Source organism: Neophocaena asiaeorientalis, unplaced genomic scaffold (genome assembly GCF_003031525.2).
Source record: "Neophocaena asiaeorientalis asiaeorientalis breed wild unplaced genomic scaffold, Neophocaena_asiaeorientalis_V1.1 scaffold239, whole genome shotgun sequence".
Lineage (NCBI taxonomy): Eukaryota > Metazoa > Chordata > Mammalia > Artiodactyla > Phocoenidae > Neophocaena > Neophocaena asiaeorientalis.
Genome location: NW_020175103.1, coordinates 259,320 through 273,592, shown reverse-complemented (window position 1 = coordinate 273,592; position 14,273 = coordinate 259,320). Strand labels below are relative to the sequence as shown.

Below are 14,273 nucleotides of genomic sequence, written 5' to 3'. Positions count from 1 at the left end.
CGTAACGACTTAGTTAAATCTACATTTATTCCTGAGTAAATCCACACGTCTGGAGCAGGGAAGGAGACTCTATGCAGCTACGTGGCCCCGATTACTCCTTCTTGGGCGTTGCCACATCTTCCCCTTGTCCAGATTTCATTGGTTGGTGCGGAACAGGAGGTTCATGTATAAAACGAATGGGATCTTGCATTGCCTTATTGAATATTCAGAAAAGGAGTGACGCAGTCATACGTATGGACATTAGCTTTGTAGCCTTATTTTGACAACACTCTAGTGCCTTCCCTGGTGGTCTAGTGGTTAGGATTCGGCGCTCTCACCGCCGCGGCCCGGGTTCGATTCCCGGTCAGGGAAACCGTTTTTTTCCTCTCGGCTTTCGCGAAACCAAGGGGGAAACTTGTAAATAAGACTAAAAGTCGAAGTGTATACTAAATGTTGAAGTGTATACAAGTTTAATTTTCATATGAGGCAGTTTCTGCCTAGAAACTCTGGAACGTTTTTGATATTCCAACCGCAAAATCACAAATGATGTAAATTTCAGTTATTTACAAAATTTTGTTAATGAGCACGCTACCTGACATTGACCAAAAAGCTCGCCACTATCCTGAATGCTTCAAAATTTTATTCAGTTGGATGGTCCAGTGAGCAGAAAATTTCGGAGGCAACTGATTAGCTTTAGGAGTAGGTTGAGATTAGCATAACACTTTGTAAAGAGAGTTACGAATGAAGATGAGAGGGAAGAAATCGGGAAGTTATTTCCTGGAAGTTTGCCTTGGCTGGTTGTGGGCGAGTTTCTGAATTCCCGAAAGCGGCTGGAATTGTGAAACCCACTCTCTCCGGCGGGTTTTCTAGTTTCACTGATCCAGCTGGGAGAAGGGGGATCGGCCTAGAAATACTGACACGGTAACTTAATCTTGGATCAAGGCGGTCTCCGGACTGCCTATCTCCCCAGCGCCTCCACCTGTTTTCCGCTCTGAATTTACAATCTGTCTGGGGTTTTCTAAGAGAGGAAATAGGGGAAGGCCATATTATTAAAGGAAAACTGCCGTCAAAAAACTAAGAAACACGCAAACGATGTATTCAGCATCTCTGAATGCGCACCTGAGAAATTTACTGACAGCTACTTGAGAAAAAGCAGATTCTGTTATCCTTCTGACTTTTGACAAGGTTTGATGCCTTTGTGCTAATTCGCTCCTGTCTGACAGTATTGGGGCACGAATCTTTGTTACTTAGTTTGTCTAAATAGCAGCCACAGAAGTATTGCTTATTATTTCCTTCTCATTTCTTATAAAAGTTCAATGCACATTTGAATTCTCCACAAGCTTCCAAACAAAGATCATGGTGACCCTGATCTTACTCTACCAACAGATGGGGACACGATGTTTTTATGATCATGTTAAATGAAACAGTAATACTCTTTTTCTAATTGCACATTCCCTGCTCTCCCCCAACCCCCATATATAAATCCACAAATTCCAAAACCTCTTTGAGATGGGACACTCCTTTGTCATCTTGCCAATACTCTCCTTGAGCTAATACACTTTGACACCTATGTAAGATCAATTTGTCTAAGAAATTTTGTTTTGCCATAAGTATAAAAGTAGTATAGTTTGTCAAATTTCTGTATATACTGAAGCTGTTCTGTTTCTTTCTGCTTAGTATTTCACAGGAAATCAACCTTATAGGGCTGATGGCAATCACTCCTGAACAACATCCTCTTTTAATGATGTCATATTTTGTCTCCTCTATATGCAGCAAGAATCCTTTGCTTCATTTAGTTTTATATGTCTGTTTTTAGGGAGGAGACTGGGTAGAACCCCTGAATGTGTTTAATCGTTTTCTAAATTTTAAACTTTCCTACATAAACCTAATTGGATTAGAGACAAAGGATTCTTCTTCGAAAGTGATGTGACTTCTTTTTTTATTCTTCTGTTATGAGCTGTTACTTATTCTCCATGGGGGGGAAAATCTCTAATCTGTATTTTAGCACAGTAGGTTCTGTGCTCGTGATACTGCTACCTAATTACTTGTCAACTCAGAGAGAAAATGGCAAAAATATAACAAAACCAAAATCCACATAAGTACAAGAGGAAAGAGGGAGAACTTGAATGACTATAAGAAAAAGGACAACAATTGGGGGTCAGTAAATCAATCTTCAGGGCCAAGGTAGGTTTGCACTACACTAGTCCCTATGGAAGATGAAAAATGAGCAAACACGCTCCTATCTCTCAATTAATATCCCTAAACCCCAGTTTTCCCATCTGTAAAAAGGGAATAAAAAATCTATCGCATAGGGCTTCCTGGTGGCGCAGTGGTTGAGAGTCCGCCCGCAGAGGCGGAAAACACGGGTTCATGCCCCAGTTCCGCAAAAACCTCACATTCCGCGAAGCGGCTAGGCCTGTGAACCGTGGCCGCTGAGGCTGCGCGTCCGGAGCCTGTGCTCCGCAACGGGAGAGGCCCCAACAGTGAGAGACCCGCGTACCGCAGAAAAAAAAAAAAACCTACCTCATAGATTTGCTATGGGGAGTAATGCGCAAAAAGTGCTCAGCCCTACTGTTATCCTAATCCATATGATTTCATTATTATTTTTTTTATTACATTTGTGGTGCTTAGGTTGAATGGAGGAGACATATATTGTGAACAAGTTTTCCATTGGGCAGAAAGAGTAATCTGCTAAGAAAAAAAAGTGTGGAAAACCACGGTGGTGTGTGTGTGTGTGTGTGTGAGAGAGAGAGAGAGAGAGAGAGAGACAGACAGAGACAGAGAGAGAGAGGGAGAGAGATTCGGAGGCAGGGTGGAGAACTGACTTATTTGAAGTGGGCTTTGAAGAATGAGCAAGGTTTCTGTGAGGGAATGAGGAGGAGACCGGCATCAGGACAAGGGATCAGGGGAAGCAAAGCGCGGAATTGTGAAAGCTCCTGGATCGTTCAGGACTTTGAAATCCGAACTCTTTGAATTCTGAACTAAAATTTGGAAATTCTCTGCTACTGATGGGGTGGCATACGTTTTCAATGTCAAGCTTTCTGGCCATACCCGGGGAAGCTAGAATTACACTTCTGTATATGTTCCGACGGCAACTGCTGACAAATCCACCTCCTAAAGGTGCATAGTTTCTTCCCAGACATTTTCTCAAGTCGGTCGGTCCCGAGGAACTAATTTTAAATGCTTTCCCATCAATTTAGTCTCTAAAGAGAAGATCATCAGAGTTCCCTGTTCGACTTCCAGGAACCTGTGAGGGTGGTTCCAAATCTCACTCTGACGCCCGGCCTACCCAACTGTCGGACTGAAGCTGTGGGTTCCCCAAGACTGAACTAGAACCAGCGAGAGAGGCAGTCCTCCCCGCTTCCTAGAGAGTATACACTGAGCTGACAGTTGGATAGAGGGTACTAGAAAGTGCCTCTCCAGGGAACAGGAAGAGGGATATATTTGTATACCGTTTAGATTCTTTGTTCTGTGTGGCGTAGGCCTTTAGTCCTTGCAGGGATTGTCACCTGAGGAGCACGGTTGGGCTCATTATTTCTCGGAATGTTAGAATCATAGATCCGGAAACTGTCAGGTAGCGGCAGCTGACGGGGGCCTCACCACCATCACCCGGACCGGACCGTGGGGGCTTTGGGAGAAGCCCTCCTCTTCTTTTCATTCTCCTTCTCCTCTTTCTCCTTTCTTCCACTTTTCACCCCTGGCTCCTTCAGGAATCTGTGTCTTCCCTCCGGGAGCGGGCCTGTGGGGTGGGGAAGGGGTTGCAGGTGCAATCCCGACCCCAGCCGCCCTCCACCCAAACTTTTCCTTGTTAGGCTTCTCGCCAGGCTTGTCTCACTCCAGCCCCCGCATTCCTCCGCGTATTCGTAAATTCCTCCAAGCAGGCCTTTCCAGAACTAAGTTAGCTCCTTCAGCCAAGTGCGAACCCAGCCCTCCTTCATTCACAACACTGAGTTGTAATAACTAGATGAATGTTTGCCTTCCCTGGTAGCTCTTAGGGTGAGGACAGCAATGGTCAGGTGTTTCTGCTGAATATCCAGTGCACAGCTTAGTGCCCAGGTACCCAGTAGGCACTTGGTCAATACTTGTTGAATGAATGAGTGGACTCCTGATGCCCACTCCTTGATATAGTCACTTTATCTCAATTTATTTCTTCATTTTTCTGTTTCCCCCCTCTTGGTTTATCATGTAGGAATGTGAGCACTAGAAAGAGAAAATTGGTCTCTGAATTGATGCCTTCGATGGGTCAAGATGACGCGGATGAAGCATTGAACCAGTTAGCACCTAGCGGGAGGGTACCATTCTGTGTCTCTGAGGGTTAAAGTTGTCACAAAGTGGTCAGTTTCCATCAAACTCTGTCCATCTTGCCCTCAGAGATCCAGAACTGGTGGGAGTACATAGTCTCATAGTGGGGAGGAGACTGCTGTTGTGAGGGACTGAGAAAGAGAACCAGGGAGAAGGCTCAGAATGACACAGCAGGTGAGAAAAGAGGCTCCTAGCTTGGGATATATGGAGAAACTGGGGAAAGTGAGGCTTTAGCAAGCGTAGGGGTAACTATGTTGCTTTTACTCTCTTGAGAATCCTTTTTCTTAGTGATTTTCCTAAGGTAATCTCCTTAGGAAATAACACTGGTAGTTGCTAAAGTATTGCAGCTAAGCATAATGAGATACTACTAAATCAATTTTTTACTTTTTATTTTCTTAGAAAGAGAAGGCCATTGAAGACAAAGCAGAGAGAGAGAGATTCGTAGATGCCTACTTTGAAGATTGGAGAGATGTGGCCACAAACCAAGGAATGCCAGCAGCCACCTGAAGTTGAAAGAGTCAAGGAAACAGATTTACCCCTAGAGTCTCCAGAGGAAGGTTGGCTCTGAGGACACCTTGACTTGGGAGGTGATACAGATTGGACTTCTGGCCTCCAGAATTGTGAGAGAATAAATTTCTGTTGTTTTAGGTCACACAGTTTGTGCTAATTTGTTACAGTAGGCACAGGAAATGAACACCCATGCACTATGCAATAAACTCCATATGAGCAACTCTAGAATAGGAATTTGTAAGAAAGCCTAGTTTTCATTGGAATAGTGGATAAATACACTATCAGCATTGACTTTCTTGGAGATGAATGCCAAAACAAACAGAAACTCCAGCATTAGCTAACTTTCTCTATCGAGATATTATTTTTGACATAATCTGCACAATGTGTTCTTGTTTTATGACACCCTTGTCTGAGCCAAAACTTTTAGGTCAGGGAGACCCACGCCCCACTGTCTGCCCTAAGACAGCAACTTTATCAATGTATTGCATTATGTTATGACGGCAACTACGTATATATATTTTGCCATTTCAAATGAATTGGTTTAATTCCAGGTGGAACAGAATTCAGGGTAGAACAAAGACTTAAAAACACACTTTGGCAGGATTCTGGGCTGGGTTTATGCAGATTTCATAGCTAAGGCAGCAATGGCTGAGAAGAACGAAAGACAAGATGAGCCACTGTATGTTTTTTTTTTTTTTACAAAAGTTTATTATTAAATGTACAGTAGGTTCCAAGACAACGCTTCATTCTAGCTAAAGGTGGCAACAGATGTTATGGCAGGGAATCCAGATGTTTAAACAGGAATGGAATTAAGGATCATCAAAGCTTCAGACACCAGGAACAGCTTACAGATTTCTGCCAGACTTCTTAATTCCACCTGTGGCCAGGGGGCCTCTCCCCACTGCCTTCGCTTTTAGCTCCTCGAGTTTCTTCTGCTCCTCCTCTTGTTTCTGCTTGAATGCCTTATTTTCCTCGTCCACCTCCTTAGCTTGCTTCTTGGGCTGCTTCAGGGGCTTCTTCTTGCCACCTTCGCGGCCCGACCGCAACTATATTTTTAAATGATTCGAATCTTGGCGTTTCAAAATGAACCGCCCAACGCCTTTGGTCCTGGGGGCCCTTCTGCAGAGACCGTGGTCCTCCTGAGGACTGTGCTCTCTGCGCCTTTCGTCGGGTTGCCTTCCTTTCCTAGAGTCCCCTCGGGAGGAGCCCAAACCACTCCCGGACTCACTCAGCTGTGTCGCGGCTCGGGCTGGACATCCCCATCCACGGCGGACCTGAAACCCACCCGGGCCCCGCGGCCCAAAGGGGCGGGAGTCTCGGATGCCCTGGTTTCCTCCCGCCCTACTCCCAGCTGTGGGGAAGCAGGGTGTCAGGGGTCAGGATGGGTGGTGGCTGAACACCAGGCAGAAGTTCTATGGAAGTATTAGTGGGAAGAACGCCAGAAAAGTGTCCCGGGTGGGAAACGTGTGTGGGAGTTGGAAGGGGAGGACTTTCACTCCTAGGGAAAATGTGGAAAGAAGAGCAAGCCGGAAGTGGTAGCGTGGCCGAGCGGTCTAAGGCGCTGGATTAAGGCTCCAGTCTCTTCGGGGGCGTGGGTTCGAATCCCACCGCTGCCAAGTGTGTATTTTTCTTTCTTAAAACTTCCTAGTGTTAGACGTCCTTTCTTCACGCCCAATGTGGACAGTTCTAACATACTACAAAGTCGGTCCCTATCTTCCCCTCTTTTGACTTCTGTTTACCCAGGGGCCGTAGATAACTGCCCTAGAACAATGCTCAACCGAAAATAACCGTTCAAATAATCTATTTGTCTATTTGAGCAGCCAGTATAATCTAGGCCCTGCGGATGCAGCAATCAAGTAACGAACAAAAAGTGCTTTTATGCATACAGTCTTTATTACAAACAAATGAATAGGCGTCAGATGCCTGGGAAAGCCCTTGTAATTCAGTACAAATCCTGCCAGTGCCTCCGGAGGAATAATTTATGTTCAAAATAATCACTGTTCTTCCTCCAGCCTCTCTGCAGCGCACTTTGTGTTTGGAACCCTAGTTATTCAGACGCGAGAAAAGGCTCTGGAAAGCGCCAGCACCTCGTCCCGCAGCTGCCGGACACATCGCACCAGCGCTAGGTGACTTCGCCCCTCTGGGCGCTTTCGAGTTCAGCTGCATCCAACACCTCTGTGGCTTGGGGTGGGCGCTCTCTTTGCTCTGAGCAGATCCTCGTGTCTCTTTCTCATCCTCCAGGACTTAGCTTGGAAATTGTTTCCGCCCTATCTCCCCCTCTCCCTCCTGCCAGCTCCAAGTTCCTTGCCTTCATGGAACTTACAGCGTAGTGGGATTCATGTAATAAGTTATTGCCCAAATATGGTTGAGTCTCTACCAAAAAAAAAAAAAGTTCTCTATGTGAGGACTTTGAATGAAGTTCCAGATTTAAGAGAATTTGTCAGCCTAGTAGGTATCTCACAGCATATCATTGTGGTCAAAACTCCTTAATTACTGAGATTGGACAATTTTTCTGTTTGGTCATCATCGTTTTTCAGTTTTCTGTGAAATACTTCATGCTTTTTGCCTATTTTTGGGTTGTCTTTTGCTTATTGACTCTTAGGAGTGTTTATATTAAGTTGAAACATGTTAAATTGCCACTATTCAACCTCTTAGGCAATTCATGGGATTCAACATAAAATATTTTAGATAATAATTTGCCAAGTATATTTGTTCCAAGTATCTTTTCATTTCATGAGAAAATTTAATTTTCACTTTCCTTATGGTGATTTTGAAAAAATAATTCTTCATTTTAATCTAGTTGAATTTATCAGAAAATTAAATTAATTACTTTCCTTAAAATTAACCTTTTTTTGGTGTGTTTGAGAAATATTGTCTGGACCTGAGGGCATACAAATATTTTCCAAAACTTACTTGTAAAAGACAAAATTTTACCTTTTACAGTCTTGGCTATTCTTGGCCAAGAATTATATATTTTTTTAATTAAACTTTTTATTTTATATTGGAGCATAGTTGATTAACAATCTTGTGATGGTTTCTGGTGTACAGTAAAGTGATTCAGTTATATATTATTCCATTTAGGTTGTTACATAATACTGAGCAGAGTTCCCTGTGCTACATAGTAGGTCCTTGTTGGTTATCCATTTTAAATATAGCAGTGTGTACATGTCAATGCCAAACTCCCTAACTATCCCTTTCCCCCACTCTTCCCGCCTTGGCCAAGAATTATATTGCATTTCAACATAAATTTTAGAATCAATTTGTCAATTACCATAAAAACGCACCCTTGAGATTTTTACTTAGGTTGCAATGAATGTATAGATCAATTTTGGGAAGAACTGACATCTTTATAACACTGAGTCTTCTAATCCATGAAGAAGTATAGTCTTAGACAAAAATAGCCAAGTCAGTCTTGAAAAATAATAACAAAGCAGTAGGACTTACCCTACAGATGTCAAGATACTTTAAAGCTATAGTAATTAAGCAGTTTTGCATTGGTGTAGGGCTAGACAACAGACAAATGGAACAAAGGCCAAGATGTCTAGACTCCACCCTCACCAACCCATCTTCAATATGATCATTGTCTTCCTATTGCTATGATCCTGACACCAGCTTTAAAAACTCTCCATTAACTCTCAATCCCATAGTAGGAAACCCTAAATTGAACTCCAGGAATCTTATGATATTTCCTGAACATTTAGAATGAACATTGTGAAAAGGCAATGAAGAAATTTCAGATATTTTACCTGGTGGAAAGAGAAGCTTTTGTCTTGAAATTTTTGAAGGACTACCTTGTGAGCAATGGGTTAATCTTACTCTGCAATTATCCCAGGGCATAGAACTACAGTCCATAGGTAGGAGCTAAGAAAGACACTTCTGTACATTTGTGGTTCTAATTCTGAAATCTGTATTTTATCACCCTTTTAAAAACTGAGTGAAATGGGCATTCTTTAGTTCTTCTGTACAGGTAAAGTGAAAACAATCTCATGGTATCAATGTTCATGGTGAAATTTTTCTGTCTTTCCATTTAGAATTAATTAGGCTTAAAAAAGTGAGTTTTATCTGGTGATTTTTCTAAGAAATAACTAAATCAACAACTCTTGTTTTAGTAACTTCACAATTAGAACTACAAGAATCTTAGGGTTTCAAGAAACACTAACATGTTTGATTATTCAACTATGCATCTGATCTTTGAATTCCTTCTACATTATGCCTGTCTACCAAACTTACAACTGTATAGCAGAGTCTATTCCACGTTAGGATCCCTTCTAAATGATTTTTTCCACAGGTAAAATATCTGAAACTCCTTCAGTGTTTTTTTTCATAATGTTCATTTTAAGTGTCCAGGAAGTATCAAAAGATTCCTGGAGTTCAAGTTAGTAATTTGGGATTTCTTACTGCAGGACTGAGAGTCAGTTGGGAGTTTTAAAAGCAGCTGTACACCTAAAACAACCAAAATATTGTAAATCAGCTATACTTCAATAAAAATAAATAAAATTTTTAAAAAAGCAGGTGTCAAGATCATAGGAATATTTTAGGGAGACAATGGTCATGTTGAAGGTGGACTGGTGAGGATGAAGTCTAAAAGTCTTCTATTTGGGCTCAGTACAGAGGCTTCTCAACTTTCACAGAGGAATGTCAGGCTTGCCACCCCCTCCAGTTAACTGGTGTCTGAAGAACATGACTCTCTGATCAATAACACAAAACATCAACACTCCAGGACTGTCCAGAATTTAAACTGGAATTGAAATCTTGCCAGATTCTGTTAAAAGACTGACTGAAGAAGTGACTTGAAAGGATGCACTGGAGGGTTCTCATGATGGGCTAAGGACTTTGAGTCCAAAATCCAAATGAACCTCATGGCCTGTGGGTAAAAAAGCATCCTGAACATGTGTATACATTTTCCAAAAGCATATACATGCTGTTGTAATTAACAAAACCTCAGATTTTCTAGGAGAACATGACAACATTTTGCCATCAAGCATTAAAGTAAAACTACTTGTAGTGTGTGTATGCATGGGGGAGAGAGTGTCGGTAAAATTTATTGATCATCAAATAAGGGGTCCTTGCAGTCAAAAAAGATTGGAAAAGCACTGCCAATTCTCCAGACATATCCTAAACTCTGCCCTTAAGTCACGTTATATCAGCCAAAAGTCACATATACAGAGTGTCATCCTCCACAGAGACAATTTTAGAGTTATATCCTAAATGTTTTCATCTTGGTTTTCTTCAAAAAAATATATAAGAAATGGCCATATAAAGGACATGCTCTAATTTCCTGTAGAAACTGAACATAAGAAACAATGTTTAATCTGTCTTTTGTATAATAAGTCATGTAATTCCCTTTGGAATTTGTTACTAGAAAATTGTGTATCTTGGACTCCTTGCATATTAGATAATGTGTAACCATTTCCCAAGATGTTTTCTGTGAAACAAGAGTCCATGAAGGTGCTCCTCCAAACAGAATTCTTTCGTCCATCACTTTGGGAAAGCAATGCTTCTTACAGTTCCTTTGTTTAAGACTCAGAAAGGACATTAGCATAGTATAAACCCTGAGAAGTCTTTAAGGGAATAAATACCCCCACCTAGCCAGCATTTCTCAAACTTATTATTTTTTAAAAACATTAGCTTGTAAAACACTTTTGACAAATGCTGGGGAACCCATTGCTCATCTCTTTACCAGTCAGGGAACTTTGAACTAAATTTAATTCTCAATTATGGTCATTATGTTAATTAAGTTGACACATTTGCATCCTCTTCTAGGATTTTCAATTTCTATTTTAACAGCCTTATTGCATGTGGGTATTTAATTTAATTCTGTCTGAAGTAAGGACCTGTAACATTTGCAAGAGAAAGGATAGATGTTAGACACTGAAAGACTTGAAAAGATAGATATAAATTTACTAATCTATTTGAAAGAGCATTTCATATATCATGCAAACAGATATAGCAAATATTTAAGAAATCAACATCTTGAAGACCTTTTAGTGTATTTATAACAAAGTGGGTCAGGCTTCATGCTTTTTCCATACGTACACTGCTGCTTCGGCAGTGTATACCTGATTTCTGCTTATCTGTAATTTTAAAATCTGCCCTTGCCCTGCCTCCGTTCCCCCACCGAATCTCAGCAATTCTGATCCGTTAAGGAGAAGTACCATTCAGGCTTTAAGTTAAAGCAAAACCTGCTAAAGATGATCAATGTTTATCAATTTTAAAAATGTTCTGTGCTGAACTGAGGTATAGCTTCATATCCGAGAGATGTGGTGCAGGATAATGGAAATTGCTCAGCTAAGTCCAAGCATTCAGTGAGCATATGTTCAGAATTTACCAGTTAAGTGATCCACAGCAGGTTTCTTCTTTTTATGCCTCAATTTCCTCATCCCATAGGGATGTTGTATGGATTAAATGATTAAAAATTGTAAAGAATAATGCCTGGCATGTGTCAAGCACTATTATTTATTACAGTACTATTATTGATAGACAAAGCCTTGGAAGTGAATGTGTTCACTGAAGAGACACTGAATAGGAAGGTCAAGGACAAAGGCTTGGTGGGGTCTCACAATTAGGGGGTCAGGGAACCAGGAAGAACCAATACAGGAGACAAGAGGGACCAGTATAAGAAGTAGAAGGAGAAATGTGAAAGTGTAAACACCAGAATCACTACCCTCAAGTGTTGGTTGTCAAAATATTGATGAATGAAAAGGTCTGAGAACGGGTTACTGGCGAGAGGGATTTCCCATTCTCATCAAGTTTGTGGGTTCCCCACACTCTATGTTTTCTTTTCTTATGTCCAGTAAGATTTGAGCTCACTCTGAAAGCTTTTCCACACTCCTCACATTCATAAGGTTTCTCCCCAGTATGAACTCGCTTGTGTCCAATCAGAGCTGAGCTCTGACGGAAAGACGTGCCACACTCACTGCAGGTATATGGCTTCTCACCAGTGTGGATTCTTCTGTGCTGCCTCAGGACTGAACTATGATGAAAGGCCTTTCCACACACCTCACATCTGTAAGGCTTCTCTCCGGTGTGGATTCTTTGATGATTGGTCAAGTTTGATTTCCCACTGAAAGCTCTACCACACTCTGAACATTTATACGGTTTCTCTCCAGTGTGGATTCTTTGATGGATGGTAAGGCAGTGCCGATCCTGAAAAGTTTTCCCACAATCCCCACATCGATAGGGCTTCTCCCCAGTGTGTTCTCGTTCATGAGCCCTGCGTTTACAGTTATGACGAAAGGCTTTCCCACACTCCTTACACTTGTAAGGCTTCTCTTCAGTGTGGCTTCTTCTATGTTTGGTGAGCTCTGCCTTGCTGCTGAAGGCTTTTCCACACTGAGGGCACCCACAGTGTTTCTCCTGAGTGTGGATTCTTGTGTGTTTGCTTAGGTCTGAGCTTCGGCTGAAGGCCCTCCCACACTCACTGCACTCATAAGGTCGCTCCCCAGTGTGGATTCTTGTGTGTTTGATGAGGTCTGAACTCCCGCTGAAGGCCTTCCCGCACTCCTCACACTCATAGGGTTTCTCCCCAGTGTGGCTTCTGCCATGGATGATAAGGGAATGCTTAAACTGAAAGGCCTTCCCACAGCCACTGCACTCATAAGGCTTCTCCCCAGTGTGGACGATCTGATGCATCCTGAGACGGTTCCTGGTCTTGAAGGCCTTCCCACAGTCGCTGCACTGGTGAGGCTTCTCCCCACTGTGCGTTTTTTTATGTCGGCAAAGAGCTGATCTACTGTTGAAGGCCTTCCCACACTGGCTACAGTTAAAGGGTTTCTCCCCTGTGTGGATTATCTGGTGCATAGAAAGCTGATTTTTGGTCTTGAATGCTTTCCCACACTCATTACACACATAGGGTTTCTGGCAAGAGTGAATTCGCTCATGGAGAATTAGGTCAGAATGCCAGCTGAAGTTTTTGTCACACCTGGCACATTCATGGAGTTTCTTTTCTGTAAGAACCCTATATGGAATGCATTTTGAGTTTTTTCTAAGTACCTTCTGGTTCTTTCCTTTCTTGAAGGTCACTTTCTCACAGCGTTCTTTCTCTTCTCTCAGTTTCTCCCTCATAGGCATTTCCCATTGATTCTCTAATTTGACATCTTGTACACAAACTTCTCCAACCTCTGGATCCTGGGAAACAACTTTTAGGAGACTTTTAAATTTCACCCAGCAGACTTCTCCATTTTCAAAAACTGCCTGTTCTGAACTTGCCTTCTCATTCTCAGGCCGTGTCTTGGCAGCTGATACTTACACAAGAAAATAAAAATGTCAGATGTTCAGAGGAAAGGAAATAAGTGGGCTAGCAGAGGTGAAGCAATGGTTAAGCTGTTGGAAGAGTAACTGACTTTCCCATGCTTGAAAAATTGCTAACATTATGGCAAGGTCAAAATAGGCTGAACTACTGAAAAGTACTAAGATATTTAAAACTGAGTAAACTTCACAAAAATCCTTCCAAATCTACTCATGCTCTAGAATCTCTTAGTTTAGTGAATGACAACTTCATACACCTAGTCACCTAAGACAGGAAACCGGAAATCATCTTCAACTTCTCATATGTACTCACTAACATTGTATAAATGTTACCTGTGACGGGAGCTGCAAAGCGGGGGCTCAAGTGCCAGCGCAGTCTCCTTTTTAGGGGTCTGTCTGCTTTGCTCCTGAGAATGGGCCCTGGAGAGCCATATTTCTGTGGTGTAACTCCACCCATCTGGGTAGGGCAGATTAGATCTGGGCAAGACCTGACCCAAACCAGGACAGATTCTCTCTTCATGAACTTTGGAATCATGATGTGAAAGCAGGTAAGGCCAGGCTCTGAAGAGAGCTAGAGCTTTAGCTCTTAAATTTGAGAACCAGTGGTGGTGGGATGGTATGTCGTGTAGGGGAGGGAATGCTCTGCCATCGGGACTGAGAAGCAGAGAAGATCCATCTGCTAAGAAGGGAGAATGAAGCAGACCCACAGCGTAGCAGAGAAGACAGCTGGAGAGTGGGGCCTGACGGCATTCCAATCCCTTCTTGAGCCTCATGTATACCTGCCCTTAAGTTCCCTGACACACCCTGAATAATAAATTATCTTTCTTTTGGTTAAGCTAGCTGGAGTTACTTTTTACAGTTGGTAACCAGAGTCCAAATCAATCTCTTAACTCTATCCCGTCTCCTTCACTTCTACTGCCAGTGCATTCTCACCAGCTAACTTTAATAACCCTCAAATGTCCTTTAGTCTGCCTCCCCTCTAATCCAACCTCTACATCGCTTCTAGATTATTCCTTCTAAAAATCAAATCTAATGACATCACTCCTTAGCTTTAAACACTTCAATGGCACTCCATAGTTAACCAGACAGAAAGGAAGTAAAGTGTACAGTCAAGAGCCCCAGCTCACTGTCTGGGTTCAAATCTTAGTTCTGACACCTAATACCTGTGCAAACTTGGGAGGATGTTGTAACTTCTCTCAGTTGCTATATCTATAAAATGGGATCTAGACTATCCA

General features: G+C 42.2%; 1 protein-coding gene, 1 long non-coding RNA gene, 2 other non-coding genes and 1 pseudogene across 5 annotated transcripts; 3 read left to right on the top strand and 2 right to left on the bottom strand.

Moving 5' to 3' along the window:
* The first annotated feature begins 279 nt into the window (after positions 1 to 279).
* Positions 280 to 351, top strand: TRNAE-CUC (transfer RNA glutamic acid (anticodon CUC)). The gene has a single exon. It is a non-coding gene; the product is annotated as a tRNA-Glu (tRNA).
* A 3,073-nt stretch (positions 352 to 3,424) lies between these two features.
* Positions 3,425 to 4,933, top strand: LOC112412592 (uncharacterized). The gene is made up of 2 exons (XR_003005834.1): positions 3,425 to 3,553; positions 4,681 to 4,933. It is a non-coding gene; the product is annotated as an uncharacterized LOC112412592 (long non-coding RNA).
* A 542-nt stretch (positions 4,934 to 5,475) lies between these two features.
* LOC112412552 (translation machinery-associated protein 7 pseudogene) lies at positions 5,476 to 6,903 on the bottom strand (annotated as a pseudogene). The gene is made up of 3 exons (XR_003005829.1): positions 6,879 to 6,903; positions 6,066 to 6,142; positions 5,476 to 5,837 (listed from the first exon to the last, which is right to left on the bottom strand). The product of XR_003005829.1 is annotated as a translation machinery-associated protein 7 pseudogene (transcript).
* On the top strand, positions 6,326 to 6,407 carry TRNAL-AAG (transfer RNA leucine (anticodon AAG)). The gene has a single exon. It is a non-coding gene; the product is annotated as a tRNA-Leu (tRNA).
* A 4,554-nt stretch (positions 6,904 to 11,457) lies between the features above and the next one.
* ZNF311 (zinc finger protein 311) lies at positions 11,458 to 13,495 on the bottom strand. The gene is made up of 2 exons (XM_024764336.1): positions 13,372 to 13,495; positions 11,458 to 13,034 (listed from the first exon to the last, which is right to left on the bottom strand). Exons 1-2 carry the CDS (start codon positions 13,493 to 13,495, stop codon positions 11,458 to 11,460), a joined length of 1,701 nt encoding a protein of 566 aa, XP_024620104.1.
* Positions 13,496 to 14,273: the final 778 nt, after the last annotated feature.

Coding starts and splice junctions, on each gene's coding strand:
- ZNF311 (XM_024764336.1), bottom strand. CDS start 13,495: ATGGGTGGAGTTACACCACAGAAATATGGCTCTCCAGGGCCCATTCTC. Junction 13,035..13,371: donor CTTTGCAGCTCCCGTCACAG/GTAACATTTATA, acceptor TTCTTGTGTAAG/TATCAGCTGCCAAGACACGG.